The sequence below is a fragment of the Topomyia yanbarensis genome, chromosome 2, assembly GCF_030247195.1.
Source record: "Topomyia yanbarensis strain Yona2022 chromosome 2, ASM3024719v1, whole genome shotgun sequence".
Classification (NCBI taxonomy): Eukaryota; Metazoa; Arthropoda; class Insecta; order Diptera; family Culicidae; genus Topomyia; species Topomyia yanbarensis.
In genome coordinates this window covers 50,600,839-50,622,948 of record NC_080671.1, presented here as the reverse complement: position 1 = coordinate 50,622,948, position 22,110 = coordinate 50,600,839, and the positions used below count along the sequence as shown (strand labels likewise).

Sequence of the window (22,110 nt, the reverse complement as noted above, 5' to 3'; positions counted from 1 at the left end):
ATTTTTATATATTCTATTTGGCATTTGCTAAAAAAATCGATAGCATTTAACTTTGTTGGCACCAATGACGTGGATCAACTACACACTACGAGTCAGTATAGAGGTAAGCCTTCATGACTTATCACCGCGTACCCCTCTTAAGCTAATTGCAAAACGCTTGTCACAATATGGAGAAGTAGAATCCGTTACACTTGATACTTGGAGAAACTTTTTCCCGGGTAATCCTAACGCTGTTATAGTGGTTAGAATGCCGGTCAAAAGACCTACTCCACCCTACTTGACTATAAAACTCAAAACTCATACTATTATAAAACAAACTACGCTGCGAGAATATATTCGTAAATCGGCTACAAATAGGTTTCGTACAGAAAAAGTTCGTAAAATTTACAAATTTTTCATACATATGATGAGTCATTCGTAGTTATATGGAATCGTTTTAAAATTTATTGTGAGTTTTTCGTAAAACCACGAAGCTACCTTCGTAGGCTTATTACGAATCCGTCTCATTAGTCAAACGAATTGTTTGATGAAATATACGGAAGTCTGTCTAATTTTTACGTAATAGGACAATTTTTTCCGAAGAACCCCCAAAATATTTTTTTCGAGAGTTGTCCTACTGGAACTGTAGACCTAGGTTCTCGGAAGGGCTCCCTGCCAGAGTCACACACTACAATTGCAGACGAGACAGGCAATGGCGCCGACTAAAACACTGCTTTAGGCCAATTGTAGCAGGGCCGTGATTCTGAACGTGTTATTTATTGTACGATTCAGGTATGTGCGGGTGTAGGAACTTCGCGATCGCGTGTATCATCGCGAAGGGCTCGAGCATTTGTACGTGTTGGATCGCGTGTGCGTGTTTGTTTGTCGCATGTGCTAACGTGTATGTAACTTCGCGTGTATAAATTCTATTTTATAACCCTGTGCCTTGCGCATGTTCGCGTGCGTTCTTTGATGATCGCGCGCGGACCGTGAATCTTATAAATTATTTTTGGTGTACGGCTCAGATGCTAGAAGAAAGTGAGATCTTCCATATCACTAGAGTTCCCGGTCCTATCGCCATGGAACGTGTTCTCTAGTGGATATGAGCTTTATTTTTTGATTGGTCCTACTGAATGTTTGGACCTAAGTTATTAGGACAGAGGGTAATGGTTTCCAGACGTGACCGATTCATTATCGTGCGAACACGGACGTTTGTAGGTTCGCGTTTAAGACAGCGTTTGAGACTTCGTACGTGCTAAAACGTTCATCTTATTACTGGGATGTTATCAAGTTTGCGCGATCTCGGGCGTAGGTGTGCGTTGTCAATCGCGAAGGGCATAGGCGAACGTATGTTAACGTTACCCCATATCACTTGAGTTCCTGATCATGTCGCCATGGAGCGTGTTGTACAGTGGATATGAGAGCTTTCCTTTTTTTAAGTGATCCAATTGAAGGCATGGACCTAGTCTGCTGATACCAAAGATAGAAACTTCCGGAAGTGACCGATTCATGATCGTGCGAGCGCGAGGGTTTCTAGGTTCACGCTTGAGACCGCGTTTGAAAATTTATAGGATCTTATCACCGGGATATTATCATGTTTGCAAGATCGCGGGAGGTGCCGTGGTTGATCGCGAAGGGCTCAAGCATTTGAATATTAACGTGTTTGTCACATGTATGAGACTTCGCGTATAATTTCGATTTTATAATAATGTAGCGTGTATTCTTGAATGATCTCGCGGGGACCGTGAATCTGATGCTTAATTTTTAGTGTATGGTACAGAGGGTAGAAGAGAGTCAGTTTCTCCATATCTTTAGAGTTCCAGGTCATGTCACCATGGAACGTGTTGTCTAGTGAATATGAGCGTCATTTTTTGATTTGTTCAATTGAAGGCATCGCACGAGTGGTGGGTTAATGCTTGAGACCGCGTTTGGAAGTTCATAGAAGCTACGTTTACTTAACTACCGGGGTGTTTTCATGTTGGTGAAATCGTGGGCGTAAGTCGCGTTTGTGACCAGGTTTGTGTTATCGCGAAAGCCACGAGCGTTTGTACCTACATGAGTATAGATAGAGTAAAGTAGAGATATACTAATAAAAGTAATAATATGCCGAATAAAAAAAGAAGCAAAGAGCTTGATTGGAAGTGTATAAATTGACCGATACTATTTCGGTATGCATCAGTAATGGAAAAGCAAACAAATAGATGTACAAAAGAAACAGACTAATTACATAGAATAGAAAAACAAATGTAACATGCAATCAAACTCGTCTAAATGCAGCAAATGTTGTATATTTACCATAAACGTCAATTGCATTCTGATACTTTTATCATGCTATGCTGGCCGGGAATGGATGATTCACGTGCGTCGGTAAATTCATTGTACGGTAATTTATCCAATCTGACTTTCTCGAATGAATACAACCACATGCACAAATTCAACACCGGAAGTATTAGCCACTATTCTATCATAGACGCCAGTTCTGCATCCATTCTCTGACCCAACTGTCACAAATACTCAGACGAAGATGTACACAGATAGACATACGACTAGCACATAGTAAAGGGCGAACACGAAATTATTGCGACACCGAAAATATCATGCCAATTTTCTTATAATGTTTAAAATCAAACCAAAATTTTAGGGTTACTTTTACGATTAACTTTTCTTTTGATTTTTGAAGTAAATATATGTATAAAACTATATTTACTTCAAAAATCAAAAGAAAAGTTAATCGATGGAGCCTTGAGTGTAAAATTGAACGCATTTTCGCTTGATGCCCTCCATCAAAGTCTTTACAGTGTCATCCGGTACCAGTTTCTCAGTTTTTTCCATTTTCTTAACATGTCCTTCTCGTTTTTGACTGTCTTCTTGATCTTCCGAAGTTCCCGCTTCATCATTGCCCAGTACTGCTCCACCGGGCGCAGCTCCGGACAGTTTGGCGGATTCATGTCCTTTGGAACAAATTGTACTGAATTGGCCTCATACCACTCCAGGACACTTTTAGAATAGTGGCATGATGCCAAATCTGGCCAAAATAGCGAAGCTTCGTCGTGCTGTTGTAAGAACGGCAAAAGGCGCTTCTCGAGGCACTCAGATTTGTAGATCTCGCCATTTACTGTGCCCTTTGTCACGAAAGGCTCACTCCTCAGTCCGCAAGAGCAGATGGCCTGCCAAATGAGATATTTGGAGGCGAACTTCGACATTTTCTTCCTCTTAAATTTGTCGTCCACATAGAACTTGCTCTTGCCGGTGAAAAACTCCAACCCCGGAATTTGCTTAAAATCGGCTTTTATATACGTTTCGTCGTCCATCACACAGCAGCCATATTTTGTCAACATCTTCTCGTAGAGCTTCCGTGCCCGAGTTTTAGCCGTCGATTGTTGCCGCTCATCGCGGTTTGGGAAGTTCTGTACCTTGTATGTATATAGTCCAGCTCTCTTCTTTGCATTCTGGACGTAGCTCTGCGACATGCCGATCTTTTTAGCCAAATCACGGCTTGAGACGTTGGGATTTGCTTTAATCATCCGCTTCACCTTTCCCTCCGCCTTTTTGTTCTCCGGTCCCGGTTTTCTTCCAGCTCCTTTGCCGTGGTCCAACGTCAACCGCTCCTGGAACCACTTCAACACTCTGGAGACGGTTGAATGGTGAATGTTCAACATTTTTCCCAACTGCCGGTGCGACAGGTTAGGAAATTCCAGGTGTTTGGAAAGAATTTGTTTTCTCGACTCGCGTTGGTTCACCTCCATTTTCGTTGAATCAAAAAACACGACTTCGAGTTTGACAGCATGTAAACAATACACATCAAAGAGAAAGTGTGCAAAATTTGGTTGATTTTTACCCAATGGTAAAAAAGTTATACTCTGTTGAATGTGTTGCAATAATTTCGTGTTCGCCCTTTAACCCATTCATGCCCATGTTGTTTGTGGACAACAACGTTTTTAAACAGCTATAACTTTTGATTGAGGAGAGATTTGCTCACAAAAACAAGTAAGACTCATTAATGTGATTATTGCCTTTCATTTGAGTATTAACAGTTACAAGGATCAGCTCTAGAACTGAAGTTATTGAAATTAGTCTGATTGGATTCCGATGGAGCAGTGCTGCCAGGGACAGTTTACGTTGACGACGGAAAATGTTTTTTTTCATATATCTCCGTTATGGTGCAATATTATTGAAAGCTGATAAAACATATCAATTTAGACTGTCGCTCGCTACGTTTTCGCTATTGTAATTATTCTAGGAGAATTGTATTGAGCATTAGAAGGTAAAAATTGACCAGATTCTAGCACTGCCATGGAAGCACCTTTCTGTATAAAAATAGGCTTTTCGTGTTTCTTGATCATACCGTTTCAAGGAAAAATAGCTTTGAAACCCTACATGCACTAGAAAAAAGTTGGGCATAAAAGGGTTAATTGTATACTACTTACGTATAGTGCGAAAAACTACGATTATTATAAAACGACAACTAATGGGTTTCCACTTATGTATTTATTAAATTAATTTAATTATTAAATTAATTTAATAAGTCTATGCACGAGGACGAAGTCGACCGATAAATAGACACACAATGACTCTCACTGTGAGCCCCGTCCATGAATACCGCCATCAAACTGTAGAACAATGTTTGCAAACACGGCACACAGCAAAAGTCAATCCACGTCGACCCGCCAGTCGGCCATGCGCCCGCGCACAGACTAGTCGTTGAGCGTTAGTATGCGCAGGTGCTGAGTATGAAAAAACATAGAACATAAAAAAGGCGCATAAGCCATCTCGGTCTCCTCGATGCACCACTATCGAGGCGTAATGCAATAACCAGCTTAAAGCAATTTTCTGTTAGAGGTTCTGTAGCACTGATGCACGCAATATTCTTGATGATGTTTGCAACACCGTGAAACCCTTCAACCTTGGGGAGAGCCGAAGAACCCCCAAAATAATAATGCACAATAAATCCATAACGCTGAAAGAATTTATTCAAAAATCTGCTACAAATAGGTTCATCCGCGGATCCCAGTATTTTGGTGCTTTGTAAATAGTTGGTTTCGTTCATTTCTCGAACTATCAACATGACGACCTTCGAACATTTTCATAATTTTAAATATTTATTTGCCCAAAAAATATCGTCCAAGTTTCGTTATTTTAGTAAATGTTTCGATTAAGCACGAATATTTCGTTAGTAGCACGATTTCATCTACGTTCATTGAACAAAACTTTCGTATATATTTTTCATCCGATCTTTTAGGATCGATGTTTGACAACATTAATTTATTTATATTAAAGAGATCGATCTGGTAAAATCTTTTGTTTTTTTTTCATAACGCGTATTACTACGGAAGATGTTTATAGCTATTTTTGCTATTAACTAAATAGATTCGTTATCAAGCCAAGTAATTTGTACTGCGCTAATCACGGTTTATTGCTAAAGAATCCAACCAACAAAAGAAATATCACAATCACAATCATTCTAGTACTCAATAGTGCTGATCAATTTGAAATGAAATCGATTTTACCAACTCGATCTTTTTCATATAAAAACGATGTTGTCAAAGATCGATCTTAAAAAAATCGAATGAAAAGATATACGAAAATTTGGTTAGATGGACAAAAACGAAATCGTGTGAATTCGTGCTATATGCAAACATTTTTCACGTCTTCACTACTGCGTGTTTGAAAAAATTCCTTTTATTTAGTCGAAGAGGTGAGAAATACAGAATAACTTTCATTAACATCTGCAGATCTAATCGATAAATCGGTTTACCGCAACATGCGCCCGATAATAATCGGTAAAGTTTGGTCGTTAGATTTGATTAATCGCCGGAATCAATTTATTTCGTGCACCAGTACGAACAAGTCACAGGAGAACAATTAATAATAATGGGCTCCAATATTCATCTATCGTCTAACAACTTGTTACAGAAACAATTAGCGTCAACGCTTCGTTACATACTAAGATTGGACAAACATTATTCTGTTTTTTATTAATTAAGAGGAATGATGTGAGTTAACAAAGCAACATCCCTTCAAAGTCTTCATCTTTTCAAGGGCAGTGAACCCAAGAATTTAAAATCAAAAATAAAGCTTTCTAGTCAATGCCAGCGATGGAAAGGCTCAGCGGCGTGATTGATGTAGCATAAAATTTGTTTACGATGAATTTTTGCCACTTTCGTTCGTCAACTCCGCAGCAATAGCCTGCCCAGGATCCCTAGAAATAGATACCGAAGGAGCGGGAAAACTTTCCGGTGATGGGAGGCATAAATTTCCCAGCCACGACGCCAGCCTCAAATCCGTACCGTTTGAACCAGTGGGAAAAGAAAAGCTGAGTAGCTAATAAACCGTGACCAAATTAGAGCGAAATTGTTAAATTTTCACACCGCCCCCGTCAAGGGATTAGGGTGTCTACTGGGGACGGCCGCTTCATTGGCAAAGTTATTAATCATTAATTGGAAAGCGGCAGGGAAATAAATTAATTTGAAAAGTTGCGAGGAGGATTGTTTTAGGCCTAATCCGATCGAGGTATAAAATACTTAATCCTGATGTCAAACACGAATAAATGAAACTAGTCACCCAGAATTTTGATTTATGAACTGATTCTGAAATTGACTGTAACAGATACAAATTTTTATTTCAGTTAATGATCGATAGATCGAACTTTTGAAAGCACATTCGCTCATTTACTAGAAATTCAAAAGGGTAAGAAAGCAATTCATGAAACAAAGAAGGTGATGCCTTAAGCGGCTTGTTATTTTCTCGCTGTTGTACCGTTTTCAATTCTCCCAGCTGCTTGAACCATCTAGTACCTATTTTGCAAATCTCGTCTTACGACCAGCCAGTCATTTGTTCAAAGCCAGTAGCGTAGAAAAAAGCGTCGTTCACGAAAGAGAGCAAAAAATATGTCGTCGCGGGGCACACTTTTTTGCTCCCGCCCCTTGAAAGTCAACATTTTACCGTTGCTGTTGATGCTGTTACTGCTGCTGCTGCTGCTGCACAACGCTAACGAGGTTCAAGTGTTGCGAGGACGAAGGGAAATCTATTCCGGAAAATCTAAGAAGCAAAAAATACATGGAAAATGCACAAGAATTGAAGCACGGGGAGTCAAACTTTTGAGCTTTGAATAAATTAACTTTTTTTCCTCTTCACCCAATTTACGGCGGGTGGATAAAAAGCGCGAGCCATTGTTGTGTAGGACGTGTAATAGAGCGAGCGAAAAAAAAGCTCGCCTGACTTCGACCTCGGGCCAGCTGGACCAGAAAAGCAAAGATAAATCGGTACAGAATCATTGGTAAACTTTCTCGGATTGTGAGAGCTGAACGAAAATAAAATAAAAACGGATTTTCGGGTTGAGAGGCGAGCAAAACTTCAGCCAAACGAGTGCACTTTTACCGAGGGTAGTTTTCCACTTATTCCTCATCCCGCAAGTGAGCGGCAATTTCCGTTTCCATAAGTTTAGAGCCCGCGGGTGCGGACGGAACTGCCACGAAGATCGACCGTCATCGATGATATAGCTTTGAATTTTCCACTCCTACTATCGCAAGATGAGCCACACCGGAGGGAAGTGTTTTTCGGGTAGGTGGGATGGTGGGAAAGCGAGCAATTGGATATCTCACGAGAATCGTATTTTTTCCAGTCAGCAGCAAACTTTCTGCAATTGGGTCCATCCTTTCCGTTTGGAGAAAAAATAATATCCCGGAGCATTCTACCGTGAAATGTGGCAATAATCAGCAAGCCGAAAGCGCTGCGATAAGGATGAGTTTTAGTCGAAATGGTTGTTACTGCTTGAAGAGGCACAGCAAAAGGCCTCACAATTGAAGTTTCGTCGTGACGAAGTGGTCGTCTGTTTGGCTGGAACGTTCATTTGGGACGAGTTTTGTTGTGACTGAGGCGAGATAAAAAGTTGATTCGTACCTTGAATGAGTCTTGATAATGTCTAAACTAACCCGCCACGACGGTAGATATCAGTCAATAACAGTGCTATCATTATAATAGGATAAACTTTTAATTGGGATTTTCCAGCTAGAATAGCGGTACAGAATGCCAGTCTTGGGAGTGCTTCGCTAGGCTTTTCCGATGGATTTTACCGGATTGTAGAAAAAGAGGTTTTGGGATCAAATGTCAAATATTCAGATTTTCAAAACACACAGGACACACGCTACTAAAAATATGCACTATGGATTTTTTTTCTTTCAAAATTTCAACTTGAACTCTGTTAACAATCTCCTTTCTCCCGTAACACTAGTAGACTGCGCAGTAGTATATATTGCCTCTAGTAAATAAAAATGTCGGACAAACTTTCCCGCTGCGATCTGAATTCGGCTATGGCCGGCACAGCTATTGATCTATAAACAACTTGGGATTACCAGAAGTTATACATTGATGGATGATTTGTTACTCTCAGGTATTATCATCTATTGATTCTCTGTGCAATTTCAGCTAGTTCCGATCAATAACGGAGTAGTAAACACAAGCTAAAAGCACAAGATCAAAAAACATTTTTTGTAAAATCACCAGAAAACTTTATGGTTTGTCGGTGATATTTCGAGTTCTCGGTTTAGATAAACTCGGTGGATTCTACTTTCACACTTTCAGTCTATTAGCCTAAGCAGTACTGACGCGGTTTGGATCTGACTCACAATATTAGTGCCGGACAAATATAATACGTATACTTATCTAAATATATTTAACGGACAGATGAGCAATATATAAACAATATTGAACTAAGCAACGCGTAACTTATTAACGTGAAAACGTATCTGATCTGGTGTGAGCCCTGATACACTTTTAGACGAACGCTATTGGTTCAACCGGAAACTCTTTTCTGACCCGGAAGCATGCTAACAGAAGCGTAAATTACTCTACAGCTACACAAAATGAATCTAATCTAAATGGTACACCGATTGCACGTATGCTATATGTACAGTGAAACCCTATTATTCTGACGATGCTAAATTGGAAATAGGCGCAAACAGAGAACAAGAAGTGTTATCATTTCCGGTTATGGGCCTTAGAAATTATTATATATGACATTTGTGTCATTTTTATCTGGTCATATTCAAGTGCATTTAATCGCATTCCAGCTATTTCTGTGGCATTTCTCGTTGGTGATAGTGTTGGTTCAAATGAAGTCATTGCAAGTTGGCATGCTTATTTCGAAATGGATCAAAAGCCCATGTAAAGCAGTATTTTTTCGAGATTAGGAACGACAAAATGATACATGTTGTGACATATGGGAGAGATGGAGTAGGCTAGAGCGTTACATAACATGTTTTTACCAAAGAAAAAAAAACATTTAAGGTCTTGTTACGTACTAGGGGAGAGGGGGTAAATATATTTGTGACTATTTGTTGCATGGGTGAGGGAAAAGGGTAGATTTTGGGCTATTTTTGCGTAATGTAATTTCTGAATGGTCCCTAATTTGGGAATACACTGGCATTACCAAGCTATATCAACTCAAAATAGCAGGCAGTTGAACGATGTTCATTATTTTAGGATGTTTGTAATTTCTCATCTCATTACAGAGATATTTTATTCATGAGTTCATTATCGGATTTTCTGGAAGAGAAGAGTGATTTATGTTCATGGTTCCAGGAACTGGTACTTTTGCTTAGTCACGATTTTCGTAAATTCTATTCACGTTATCGTGATATTTAGAAAAAAATGGGGTTTGAGCCAGGACTTCTTACATGGGTACAATCATATCTTACAAATCGTGAACAAGCTGTTAGATTTAAAGGGATAAAATCAATCCCAATTCAAGTTACATCAGGAGTCCCTCAAGGGTCTCATTTGGGCCCGCTATTCTTTATTTTATTTGTTAACGACATTTCCTTCATTCTAAAAAATGTAAAAGTTCTTATATATGCTGATGATATGAAACTATTTCTAGAAATAAGAAATGGTGAAGACTTTCAGACATTTCAAAACGAAGTAAATATATTTTATACATGGTGTAATAAAAGCCTGCTGAAACTGAATGTAAAAAAATGTAATTCCATAACATTGAGTAGAAAGAATAATATACAGAACAATAGAATCTTATTGGGAAATCAACAAGTAGAAAAGTGTGACAGAATAAGAGATCTAGGAGTTATTATAGATTCCAAAATAACATTCATAGATCATTATAACACAATAATTAACAAAGCAAACAGCACACTAGGTTTTATTAAACGCTTCAGCTATAATTTCCAAGATCCCTACACAATAAAAACATTATATGTAGCCTATGTGCGTTCAACACTAGAATATTGTAGTATAGTTTGGTCGCCTTTTTCAGCAACGCATGCAAACCGGATAGAATCAGTACAAAAGCAGTTTTTGATGTTCGCTCTTCGTAAACTAGGTTGGACTGGACTACATTTGCCATCTTATGAAGCACGGTGCATGCTAATTGACATTCAAACCTTGAAAGATCGTCGTGAATTTTCTATGGTATCATTTGTAAACGACATTGTATCACATCGTATTGATTCAATCGAACTTTTATCGAAACTAAATTTTTATGCTCCTTCTCGACAACTACGTAACCGCAGCATCTTTTGTACAATTCGCCATCGCACTAATTATGCCAAGTTTGGCCCTTTAAACCAAATGATGAATATTTACAACAAACATTGCGAAAGCATTGACTTCACTATGTCGAAAACAAAACTTAAACAGCAGTTTAAAGTAAACCAAAATTTCAACTAGTGTTAAGTTAGTTTAATAATTATTGTAAGAAACCGGTCTACATCTGATTGACGACTTGAAATAAATAAATAAATAAATAAATAAATTTAAGTCACGAGTAGAATCACCCAAGGAACATATTTTGTTATGAGAAAATGCTTATAACTAATAATAAAACCAAATCACGTGTAACGATCCAGCTGCGGTGAACATATTCTCAACTGTTTCATCGCCAAAAAAGCCCCAAGACGGAGTCTATTTGTAACATGTCATGATAATTTAGAACAATCGCGGTACTTTGCAAATCAATTTTGCTACCTAGTTTCAAATTGAGTTCAATTATGTTTGGAAAATATTTGGTGTTGGAATAATACCATGATTTTTCGCAAGATAATATTGAACTTTTGGAAGCAAATATTTTTCTCTGCTATACTTAAATTTCGCCGGCGCATCTAGATTTCCAATTAATTTTTCAATTTTACGTTTATATTTTCAATGCGCCATCAAATAAAATCAGAAATGAATGAAAATAAAACAATCATATAGAGCACTCCAGGCAAATGACGCAGTATTCGATTGCGCCTACCAATATGCAATTCGAATACGGTGCGAAAATTTATAAAAGCATCATGGCCGTCTTCTTGTTGTGGCTGATTCTTTGACAGAAGAAAAACAACGAATACTGATGCATCGATGACGCCTCCTCGTTGTTACAAATTTGTTTTGTTAAAGTGTCGGCAAGTATTTCACAAGTTTGCAAGTATTTTGTTCTTTATATGATACTTATTGCAAACAAACACTGTCAGCTGCTATCCACTATAGTATTAAGATACTTTCAACTAACAGTTATCAAACATAATAGGCTCCACCTACTAAGTATGGTTTAGAATCGGCGTGGTAAAATGGAAAATAATTCTTTTAATCAAGAAATCCAATTTTTACGGTTCTAATCGAACCGTAAAAATTGGATTTCTTGATTAAAAGAACAACATACTTGTTTGTGGTCCATAAGTAACAAACGATGGTCTGAAAAACGCTTTTATACTTTTCTACAACTGATATTCCACTAGATAGATAAAAAATTTCTTAGACTTGTTACATATGTTGCTTGGGCATGTATGTTCATGATTTCAGGACCTTAGCCACGATCTTCGATATTTTAGTTACTAGTAGAATGATTAAAGTGCATGATTTCAGAATCTTAGTCACGATTTTCGTAATTTATATGCACGTCATCGTGCGATTTTATTCTTGAGCTTACTTTAGAATTTGACATGTTGAGTAACGTGACGCATGCTAGTGATATCAGCAGTTTTATAACGTTATTCGTTGTTTCTCTTCGCCTTATCGTGATAAGTTATGTTTTTGTTATGACAATATGGACTGGATCATAAACGTGTGACTGATTCGCAGTATCTTATTCTGTGAACTATATCACGAACACGAACTGTGGCTCTATAATGTATTTTTGGTGCACAATGCAGTTTTGATTTTCTGTTCAGGCATTACACTGAACCTTATCAAATGAATAACGAAGTTCGAGGAATGTGACGAATGAAATTGAAGTCACGTAAACAATAATAAATCAAAACATGATTAAACATGTTCGCGTCCTAACAGTTTTCTTATATCAGCTGCACGTATCTATTAACCATTAAGTGTCCACAAAAAACACCTTTAACAGGCCGACGAAAAAATTGAAATGCTTATAGCTTTGGCTTTCTTTAACCTATTTGGACACTTTTAGATGTTTTGGATTCAGGAGCTCGTCCACTTTTTAATTATGTGAAATTGAACCGGATGAATGGATCTGGTTCTTGGTAATCCGAATTTTCGGGAGTAATGTTCCAGTACTAGGGTATGATTTGTAAATTTTAATTATTTCCTTTCAATATGAGTATCAAAACTCTTCAAATTGTCTCGGAAGTCTGTCGTCAGTATTCCATTGAAATTCACAAATAGTATCCCAGCACTGGAACATGCTTCCGGAAATGCGGATTCCCGGGAACCGAATGAGTAACCTAATTCATTTTTACCAATTCTAAAAGTGGACGAGTTCCTGAATCCAAAACACCCAAAAGTGTCGAAATCGGTTTGAAATTGCTTTAGTTAATGGTATTTCAGTTTCGTGGGTACCCGGGTACCATCGTCGATCTGTTATGTAGTAAAAACATTCAGGAGCCCCTCCTATCAACTCTATTATTAACCTAAAAGCTTAACTTAGTGAAGTTCTAAGATTGCACAAATTTTCGATTTCCAGCTAAGGACGAAATTGAAAATGATTAGGGATAGCTTCTAAATATCACGAGCACCCAATATAGATCGTGAATCATAAACAGGGGATAACTAAACTACTTCACAAATTCATAAATAATATTTCATGATTTTATGGACTATTTCACGAGCACGAATGGTAAGTCGTCACTACTAGGTCATGTCATACTAGGAATTATGCACAAGTTCACGAATGCGAGAATAATATTTTATGATTTTCTGAACTATATCGCGGGCTCGCTTGGTCAGTCCTGACTATTATACTAGGAATCATGAACCAGTTCACGTATCCGTGAATGACATTTCATGATTTTGTTAACTATTTTATGAGCACGGATATTGAATCGTGACTAATACATTAGAAATCATGAATTAATTAACGAGAATCGAGGGGGATCATGCATAAAATTCCCAGTTTCGTGAAATAGTTCACGAAAAAATATCCAGACTGTTGTGACTTTGTGAGCAAATTCACAACTATGAAAACCAGATCATAATCGAGATGTAATAAATCATGAATCAGTTGACGTTTCCGTTCGTTCACGTTGCCGTTCGTTCACAGAGCTGGCACGTATTAGCTTGCTCTTGATATGTACAAAGAGTTCGCTGTGTAATAGTATCTCCCCCTTCTGTTTTGTACTGCAGGGTAAGGTAGGAGGTAACGTTGCATAGTCGAATTCTGAATAATGTTCCTAAATCTATTTTTTTTAATTCGTTTATTTAACACGGCTCAATACGTTGGCTTAGAGGAGCCATGGGTCTTTTATTTATTTACAAGATGTAAAAAATAAAAATTGCAATAAATTTTATTTTGAGCCTGAAAGATCACGTGCGCGCAACTGCGCACAAGCGGAGATCTTTTTTCGCGTCGGGAAGATGTTCCTGCTCTCACCAACTTCGGGGTTATTCAGATCTCTCTTGTTGTTGTTTACGTCCTTATCATCATCTTGATTACTGCCTAGATACTCGTGATCAGATGTTCTTCCTGGTTTCTTGCGGGTCATGAATGTGAAGACTCCATCCTTAGTGGTAGCTTCTTCACTGATGGTATTAGTTGTTAAGTTTGAAGCTTTTCGAGTTGTCATTAACTGCTTAACTGCTGCCACAAATCTGGCAACCGTTTGTGGTTCAGGTAAAGATATTGGAGCCGGTGTGTTGGCATATCTTTCTGAAGATGAGCTTTCCTCAAAGTTTTCTGGGCAGAGTTGTCCGTAATGTGCCGTTCGTTCACAGAACTGGCACGTATTAGTTTGCCTTTAATATGTACAGAGAGTTCGCTGTATAATAGTATCTCCCCCTTCTGTTTTGTACTGCAGGGTAAAGTAGGAGGGAAAGGGTTGGTCTACCCGCATTCTCATCACAAAGACACCATTTGAAATACCTGGGAAGTCGTTTCTCCATGTGTCCTCCGTAATAGATTGTCTTGCTCCGAAATTCGACATGAATTTTTTAATTGCCACTTTGCAAGTAAGTGGCGATAAATCATGTAATTTAACTTCAATATTTCCATTATCCATGTATATAGGGATCTTGATTTCAGCGTTGTCACAAACAAGCACGTGTTTTAAATTGTTCTGCGAAATGAATTTTCTCTCCTGGGAGAATTTGTTAAAGGTTATCAGCACCGCATGCCTGACGTGATCAAGCTGTATGCAGGTGATTTCCGAAAACCTAAGCTGCATTTTCACCTTCAGCAGATGTTCCACATCACGAATACTTGGTCTTATGCGAAAAGACCTGAAGTCAATGGCCACTGTTCTAGGCCGAATAATCACGTTTTGTTGATGAAACTCAGTCATCTTGATAGATCACGCAAGAATAAAAATAACGGTATCCTTTGTTCTTCAGACAATGCACGCAAGTAACTGTTTTTTTCGTTCACTTTGCACTGGCTCGGACAGAAGCAGGAGCACACTAAGTATTGTGACCGATGCCTTTGATGGTTAAAAATAGACTGCCATTCCTAAATCTATGAATAAAATCACTAGTCAAGCTTTGGTTTAACGAATAGTGCTCATAAAGTTAAGAATTAGTTCACGAATATAAAACCGATTTGTTGGAAACCGTGACTGACGTTCACAAAACAAAAGCAAATATCTCCACTAATAAAAGTATTACGAAGACGTTACTGAAGGGATATTGAACATATTTATAAAGCAAAAGATTTTTGTTTATAGTCCTGTTTTCGTATCGTGAAAACGCAGTTACTCCAGAAATTCATAACACTTTATTCACGCTCTTGGGAACTATATTTTTAGCGTAACTTTTACATTTCAAACTGAATCAATATACTTTCCTTGACCAAAAGTTAGGCATTTATCATATAAACACCAAACATTGCAATAAATTGTATGCACAAAACGCAAAACTCGTCCCACAACTTGGGTGAAATGTGCCTGATGCACGATTTTGAAAATGGAATTTTGAATTCGCGAGAAACGCATTTCCTGACATGCGTTTCTGGCAAATAATACACAGAAATTACTTAAGATATTCATCAAGGAAACCACTGAGGACTACTCGTTTTTGTTTATTCATCAATTGAATGATTAAAGAAGCTACAATGTATTAAATAAAAATACAAAAATTTACAAGCACAAGTATTGGCGAAAAGGTTGTATACCCACACTTTTCTAGCTCAACACTTTCTGGGTGAATAGGAGGCACGAGTCATCCGTACCTCCTTCAGGAACCGCCATGCTGGATGTTAGCATTGTGAGTTGAATATTGATTTCGAGTGTACTGATTTTGAATGCAATACATTTATCTCCGTAGTCTTCATGATACTATAGAAAACCAGTCTGTGTACAGAATTGACGCGCAGAGGACTGATTTTCAGAAGTACGCCAAGTGATCTGAGCGTAAGTGGTGTCATGATACAGGGACACATAAAAGAAATAGAACGGCCTAATCGCATTCGTACTTCAAAACCTGCACGAGAAAATTCTCTAAATATCGATTGAAACGGAGTTCAATTTCGAATGCATGTCGCAACTGTGTACATTTGAAGAAAATGGGTACAGGGAAACAAGCGACCGGCAGCTCAAATTCGAGTAAACCGGGAAATCTGGATTATTCTTCTAATTCAGCCACGCAGGAGCTATGAGGAACGTAACTACATGTCATTTCACCAATTACACATTTCTTTAACCATTAAGATCTTTATCTACAAAGATGATTTTGTAAACAGATAAATTTTATTCAAATAAATGAGCTTCGTAGTGACGGTTAGATATATGAACTAAATGCCCTGTACGCTAACGACTGCTTCCTGCAGTTCCCAACATGATCGACCTTCACCGTACCGCTCTGTATACTGATTCCCAAGATTGCAAGTCCAATTTGATTAGCTGAAAATCTATACCCCCAATTACAATCCGATAAATTCCACTTACCTCGACTCGCACGGTGAGATTGTACTCCTTTATCGTTTCGAAATCGAGCGGATGGTTGACTTTTATATCCGCCCACGTGTCGCCGTTGTCGGGTCGCTGCTGCAGGTAGAACGTGTGCAACTTGTTGGTCTGCGCCGTCGAACCCGGCATCAGCCGGTAAAATACGGTGGGGTTTCCTTCGATGCCGGAGCTGTTTCGTTGGTTCCGTTTCGGATGGATTTAGAGTGAAATATTGGAGATTTTTTTTTCATTTCGCGACGACGGTTGGGATGGGAAGAAAACAAGGATAATATATTAGTATTATGAAGTCACACCAGTGTGATTACGGTTCGATTGATAACAGATGGAAAATCTGCAGTAGCTGTGACATTTGCTGACGAAATTTATCGACTTATGCTAGATTTTCCATCTTATGGAGATTGTCTCTTCCTTCTACTAAGCTGGGATCATACCCCCGGAATCAGAAAAAAAACCGAAGAAATAAAATATTACCACAACGAGGAATTGTGAAAATGAAAACCACACTAAACAGTACTTCGGAATATAAAGTTGCGCCACAAAAAGCAAAACTCCAACGACTGGTGAACTATGGGCTGTTCCGAGGGCTTTTCAATTTTCCCCGTTATATATAGACAGAGACTCGAGGGGATGATCCCGGAAGAGTACCCTTCTGTGAAGTGTACCATTGAAAGACTCAAACCAAACTCGAATTAAAGTCGTATCAATTTGGACAAGCTGGAAAACGTATCCAATGCATTTTTTTTGCTTAGCTCTTTATACCGAAAGTCGGCCGTCCTGTACTGTCGGTTGCAAGGCTCTTTCCATTCATCAAGTTTCTTTTTTTTGTGTGCAGAACCTACCCCCGTTCGTTCGTTCGTTCGTCCGCCGTGCAACAGACTGGCACCGTAGTAAGTCGAGTTTGGTTTTCACTTTTCGTAGAACGGATAAATATGTTGACACATTCAACATGACTACGGAAAATGAACCCAACGAAACAGGGTGGAAATGAAACCAAACAAAGGGTTGTCGAGGGAATCAAAATAAAGAAAAAAAATATATATATATGGAAACCGAATAAATATAGAAGATACTGTTTGGTTAGCTTGGGAAGTAAAACGGATTAGAATGATAATGTTCGAAGGGAATGTTGTTCTTCGGACGGTGGGAGGTTGGAACGAACAAGCTACGGCAGTGTTGACGGAAACTTTTGTCTCCGCCAGAAACGTCAGTTATGTGCTGTGAATCAGTTTCCCGTTGTAAATTCTCTAGCAATGTGATATGTAAGGAAAAAGGGAGTACAGTTTTTGTGGAATTCCACCGCTTCAAAATGATGAAATTTTCACAAATGTAGTACAGCGTTTACAGTTTCATCGCTGCGGGGGATTGTTATGGTGTAATATATTTACTGGTACACTACGGAACTTGTTCGGAGACGAAGCAAAAAAAAACAAGCCGAATTTTTCGACTTGATTTACACTGCTATTTTTCCTCGTATTTCTCACGTCACACTCCTGTCAATAATTCGAATGCGAATACCCATCAAAAACGAATACTAATTAAAGGAAACACAATATTTCTATTATGTATCACTAACATAACATTTTTTGACATGCCTATATATCTCTTTTAATTTGCGTGTCTCACAATGATTTTCCTGTAGATTTTAAGTCCAGCAAGTACAAAAACAGTAATTAAAAGTTATTGGTAAAAAGCTTTTATGACTTTGTATGACTTGTATAAAATATACGAGATTTTTTTTAAGAAATATTTACGAAAGCGATGCGGAAAACAAAACAAACAATATGGAGTACCAACATAACCCTAAAGTTTTGTGAAGTATTAAAATTTGGTTCACTGAAGAGTTACCTGCAATATCATGCAGTAGACTTGGGTGCAACGTCCAACACCTACTTAGCAGAAGGCAAAAAATTCTTCACATTTCCTTTCGATCATGTCCATATGAGCCTGCCTAGTCCTAGTTCTCCGTTCTAAGTTTATAAGTAATTCGCTCTAGAATACATATCCATTTTTCAATTTTATTGCTTTATACGTGTGTTTCTCTTAGGCTTAAATTTGCCGAAAATAGCCAACAAAATCGATACAATAATCCATATGTGTTTCATAAGAAAAGTTCTAGTCAGTAGATGATGTAAATTGATGATTGACGTCATTTTGAAAACCAAGCAGCGGCTTCCGGTTACCACAAAACAGTGAAACCCCATTATCAATCTTGCGGTAACCGAAAGTCAGAATCTTGAATTTCGAAATGACTTGAACCCTCAATTTCCGCCATCTACTGACAAGCCTCTTTCAAATGATAGTGGTTTTCACCGTTGTGTGATAGCCGGAAGCCGTCACCTTAGACTTCAAAATGGCCTAAATCATCAATTTGTGTCATCTACTGACCACCCCCTTTTCAAATGATATTTATATTGCTACATCTTGGACTTAAAAATGGATTTAATCATCAATTTCCGTTATCTATCACCTTGTACCTTGGATGAGTTCGACTGTTTAGCCGTATCTCATTTGACTGATGTTCACTGGGTTAGTTGAAAGGGGTATCTTTTTATTTGACATATTTTAACTCGACAGTGATTGAAGAGCCATAAATTGAACATTCAGTTCAATAGCAATCGATATGTCAAATGAATATGAATATTACAATAGCCACCTGATTGACTGCGTTCCTTCAGTTTCGATTGAATGAACTGAAACTTTACTACACTGACTACCTGCTCAGGGACAAAACAATTTTTTTGCAATCTTTAATAATTATAAAGCTAATGCCAGCTGCAAGCATACAGTAAAAATTCATAAATATTAATTATAACGTAATTTGTGAATTGATTTAATTAATATTAACGTAAAACTTAATCTAATAAAGTTTTCCATTCAAACTAACATAAAATTCACATTACTTATAACATAAAGCTACAGCATATCTCAGTCAATATTACTGCAGCAGATTAAATCTTATCCAGGCGACATAGAAATTCCCACTACACAACGAGCAAACCCACCCGGAATCCATGGCGTACAAAGAAATTTTTTGTAAAAGCAAATATAAGAGCGGTATTTCAATAGTGGAATATGGAACCAAAAGTAAGCAGTCTTGGAAAAGGGCACACCGATATTTAAATGAATTGTACAGTAAAAACAATTGTGAATACGCTATGAAGATTTGCACACGCACACTCACTGATTCCTGCATAATAGGACGAAAAAGAAAGCACAATATGTGTTAAATATGTAGATGTTGGAACTAAATCCGGAAATATTCACTGTTCATTTTCCTAGAAAAGTGTGACTAGCTAGTATCACTTTTTTCAGTAAAAATTTTAAATTGGTCAATGAAAATCATCCCTACATGCATTTGAAAATGGCTCAAAATTTAATTAAACTTATTCTCAACTTTTCTTTTCATTTGACACCATTATCGACAACTTAAACTATTGACCATTTTAATGCAATTGCATACCTAAATGCATTCGAATTGACTAAAACTATTGATTTTGGAGTAGAATAATTTATTCTGCTGGGAAAATTTCCTAGCCTTTGAATGCTTATATCATTCGAAATACTGAATGAAATATCTATTGTTTTGCGCTGTCTAATCGAAAATATGTGTTTCTATGTTGTATTCAATTCCGTAAAATGTACGACTACTATACTGCCCATGATCGCATATCAGTCCCATAAAGATAGGAAATCCCATAGAAAACGGGACAACTATGCGATCATGGGTAGTATATTTAACTGAAATAATGGACTTGGTATAAGCAGTAACTATCTGCCCTATGATTGGTCCGCAATATTCAAGCAAGTGATCGAGCGCTGCTAGGACTGCTTCTTCATCATCAAAATCAAATGTGACACACGTATTAAAGAGCCCAATAAGAAAAAAAATCGTCAGTTTGCGTTCTGACATCATAGCAGCGGCTGTGTTTCATGTCAGCTCGAATTCTTCGGTGGCAATATATTCCATAACTGCCGTCAGGCACTGAGAGCATTCCATTCCAATGATGCACTGACGTGCCAGTTTCATGCATACACAGAAGATACAATGATCACACACATACACCAGTGTGACAGCACAGGAAAAGCAGAACGCTCTTTTTCGGAGCTGAATTAACGGATTCCAAGTGTTAACGATTTGGTAGTTTGGCACGTATCCAACGAGCTCGTTATAAGCGTCTGTGATCAATTTAACGTCTAGATGTAGCGCCCTCTTGCGGTTCTACTATGTAATAATTCAATTTTGAATAAGTGGTAGTACAAAATAGGATTTAATGGTGTGGACTTTGCTGGAATGCAATTTCCTACCTGTTTTGATCAAACCATTGATGCGATCTTTTCCACTCCTTTAGGGATTGTCGGTGAATCTGAAATTAAGTCACTTTGCACAAAATCAGATATGAATATTGACAGTTGCGAAAAAGGTCACTTTTTGAATGTGCTGAAGGATGATCTGTTAAAAGATCTTCACGGTTAAACGAGACACCCGTGAAGATCTTTTAACAGATCATCCTAAATTTTTCATCCACAGTTTCAGTGGGTTTGGCGTGTTACGGTATTGTTTAGTTCTCTCCGGATAACGAAAAAAGCCGTACTTGACTGAAACAGGACTTGGAGGAGATAAGTGGGAGGGCAGGGAAGTCCGTTTTATTGCCGAAACATATCGTCTTCATAACAATATCAGAATAAGATATTCCTATACATTCCGTGGAATTCCAAGGAATGTTTGAAGAGTTCAGATGTATTGTGTAATCCTTGTAGAAAATCAAAATTGTCAGCCCGTTTGAAATGATACCCATATGTGTAGCCATTTTCACCGGAAGCCACAATCTTAGATTTCAAAATGACTTCAACGCTCAATTCCCGTCATCTACTGGCTAGTCCTTTTCAGATTATACCATTTGATAGTGGTTTGCACTGTTTTGTTATAACAGGAAGTCACCATATTGAATTTCAAAATGGCATTAATCATCAATTTCCGTCATCTACGTGCCATTTGAGCCTGTCGCTACTGATTCCTGATAACTCTCCAATGCTGACATTCCACGCGTAAATGCCCGTTTACTGACATTTAACTAATGTGGAATAGATTTAGCTTAAGTGGGTCCAAAAAGTATGTGTTATACAATTTGACAATTAATTTGCTTTGTATGTCTATGACACACTTTAAGCTGGCCTATAACTAAAAATATGCAGCAAGACGAATATTTTTTGGGACCACTACATGTGTAATGAAAATACTCAATAATCGTAAGCAAAAAATATTACTTGTGCTTGATTCATTTTACAATCAGGAAGGGAGGAACAGATGCTTGATTTTTTTTCATCCCAATGTATGTGTACCATTTTATGGAAATACCGAAATAGCCTTATTTTATTGCAACCACGCAGAAGATTGTTTAAATTGAAGCATTCGAATTAACAGCCTAAGTGCATTCTGCTTCACTTCCGTTATGTCTCTGACATTACCCACTTTTTAGTTATCCTTTATTTGCCTTGTCATTGGACACTTGACATAATTGGAAAATTATTTTTGATCATGAGCATATGCAAACTTAATGATACTCAACTGCATGTCTACTTCCCTTATCAATTGCTAGTAATGTCGCACAAATGTTATCTCTATACATTTTAATTCCGCTTTTCTGTGTTCGAAACATTCAACACTATTGATTTTCAAACTTTATATAGCATTTAACACTAACGTCAAAAACATCTTTTTTTATCTTTTTTTAATTAACAATATCCCTATGGGTGTTTGAATCGTTCAAAATTTATTTAAAAT

General features: G+C 37.8%; 1 protein-coding gene across 1 annotated transcript in view; it reads right to left on the bottom strand.

Moving 5' to 3' along the window:
• The window catches only part of LOC131684709 (neural-cadherin-like), a 95,628-nt gene that overhangs the window by 27,692 nt on the left and 45,826 nt on the right, over positions 1-22,110 (bottom strand). Inside the window, 2 exon segments of the mRNA XM_058967814.1 lie at positions 16,308-16,466; positions 16,469-16,497. Coding sequence (XP_058823797.1) covers positions 16,308-16,466; positions 16,469-16,497 — 188 coding nt within the window.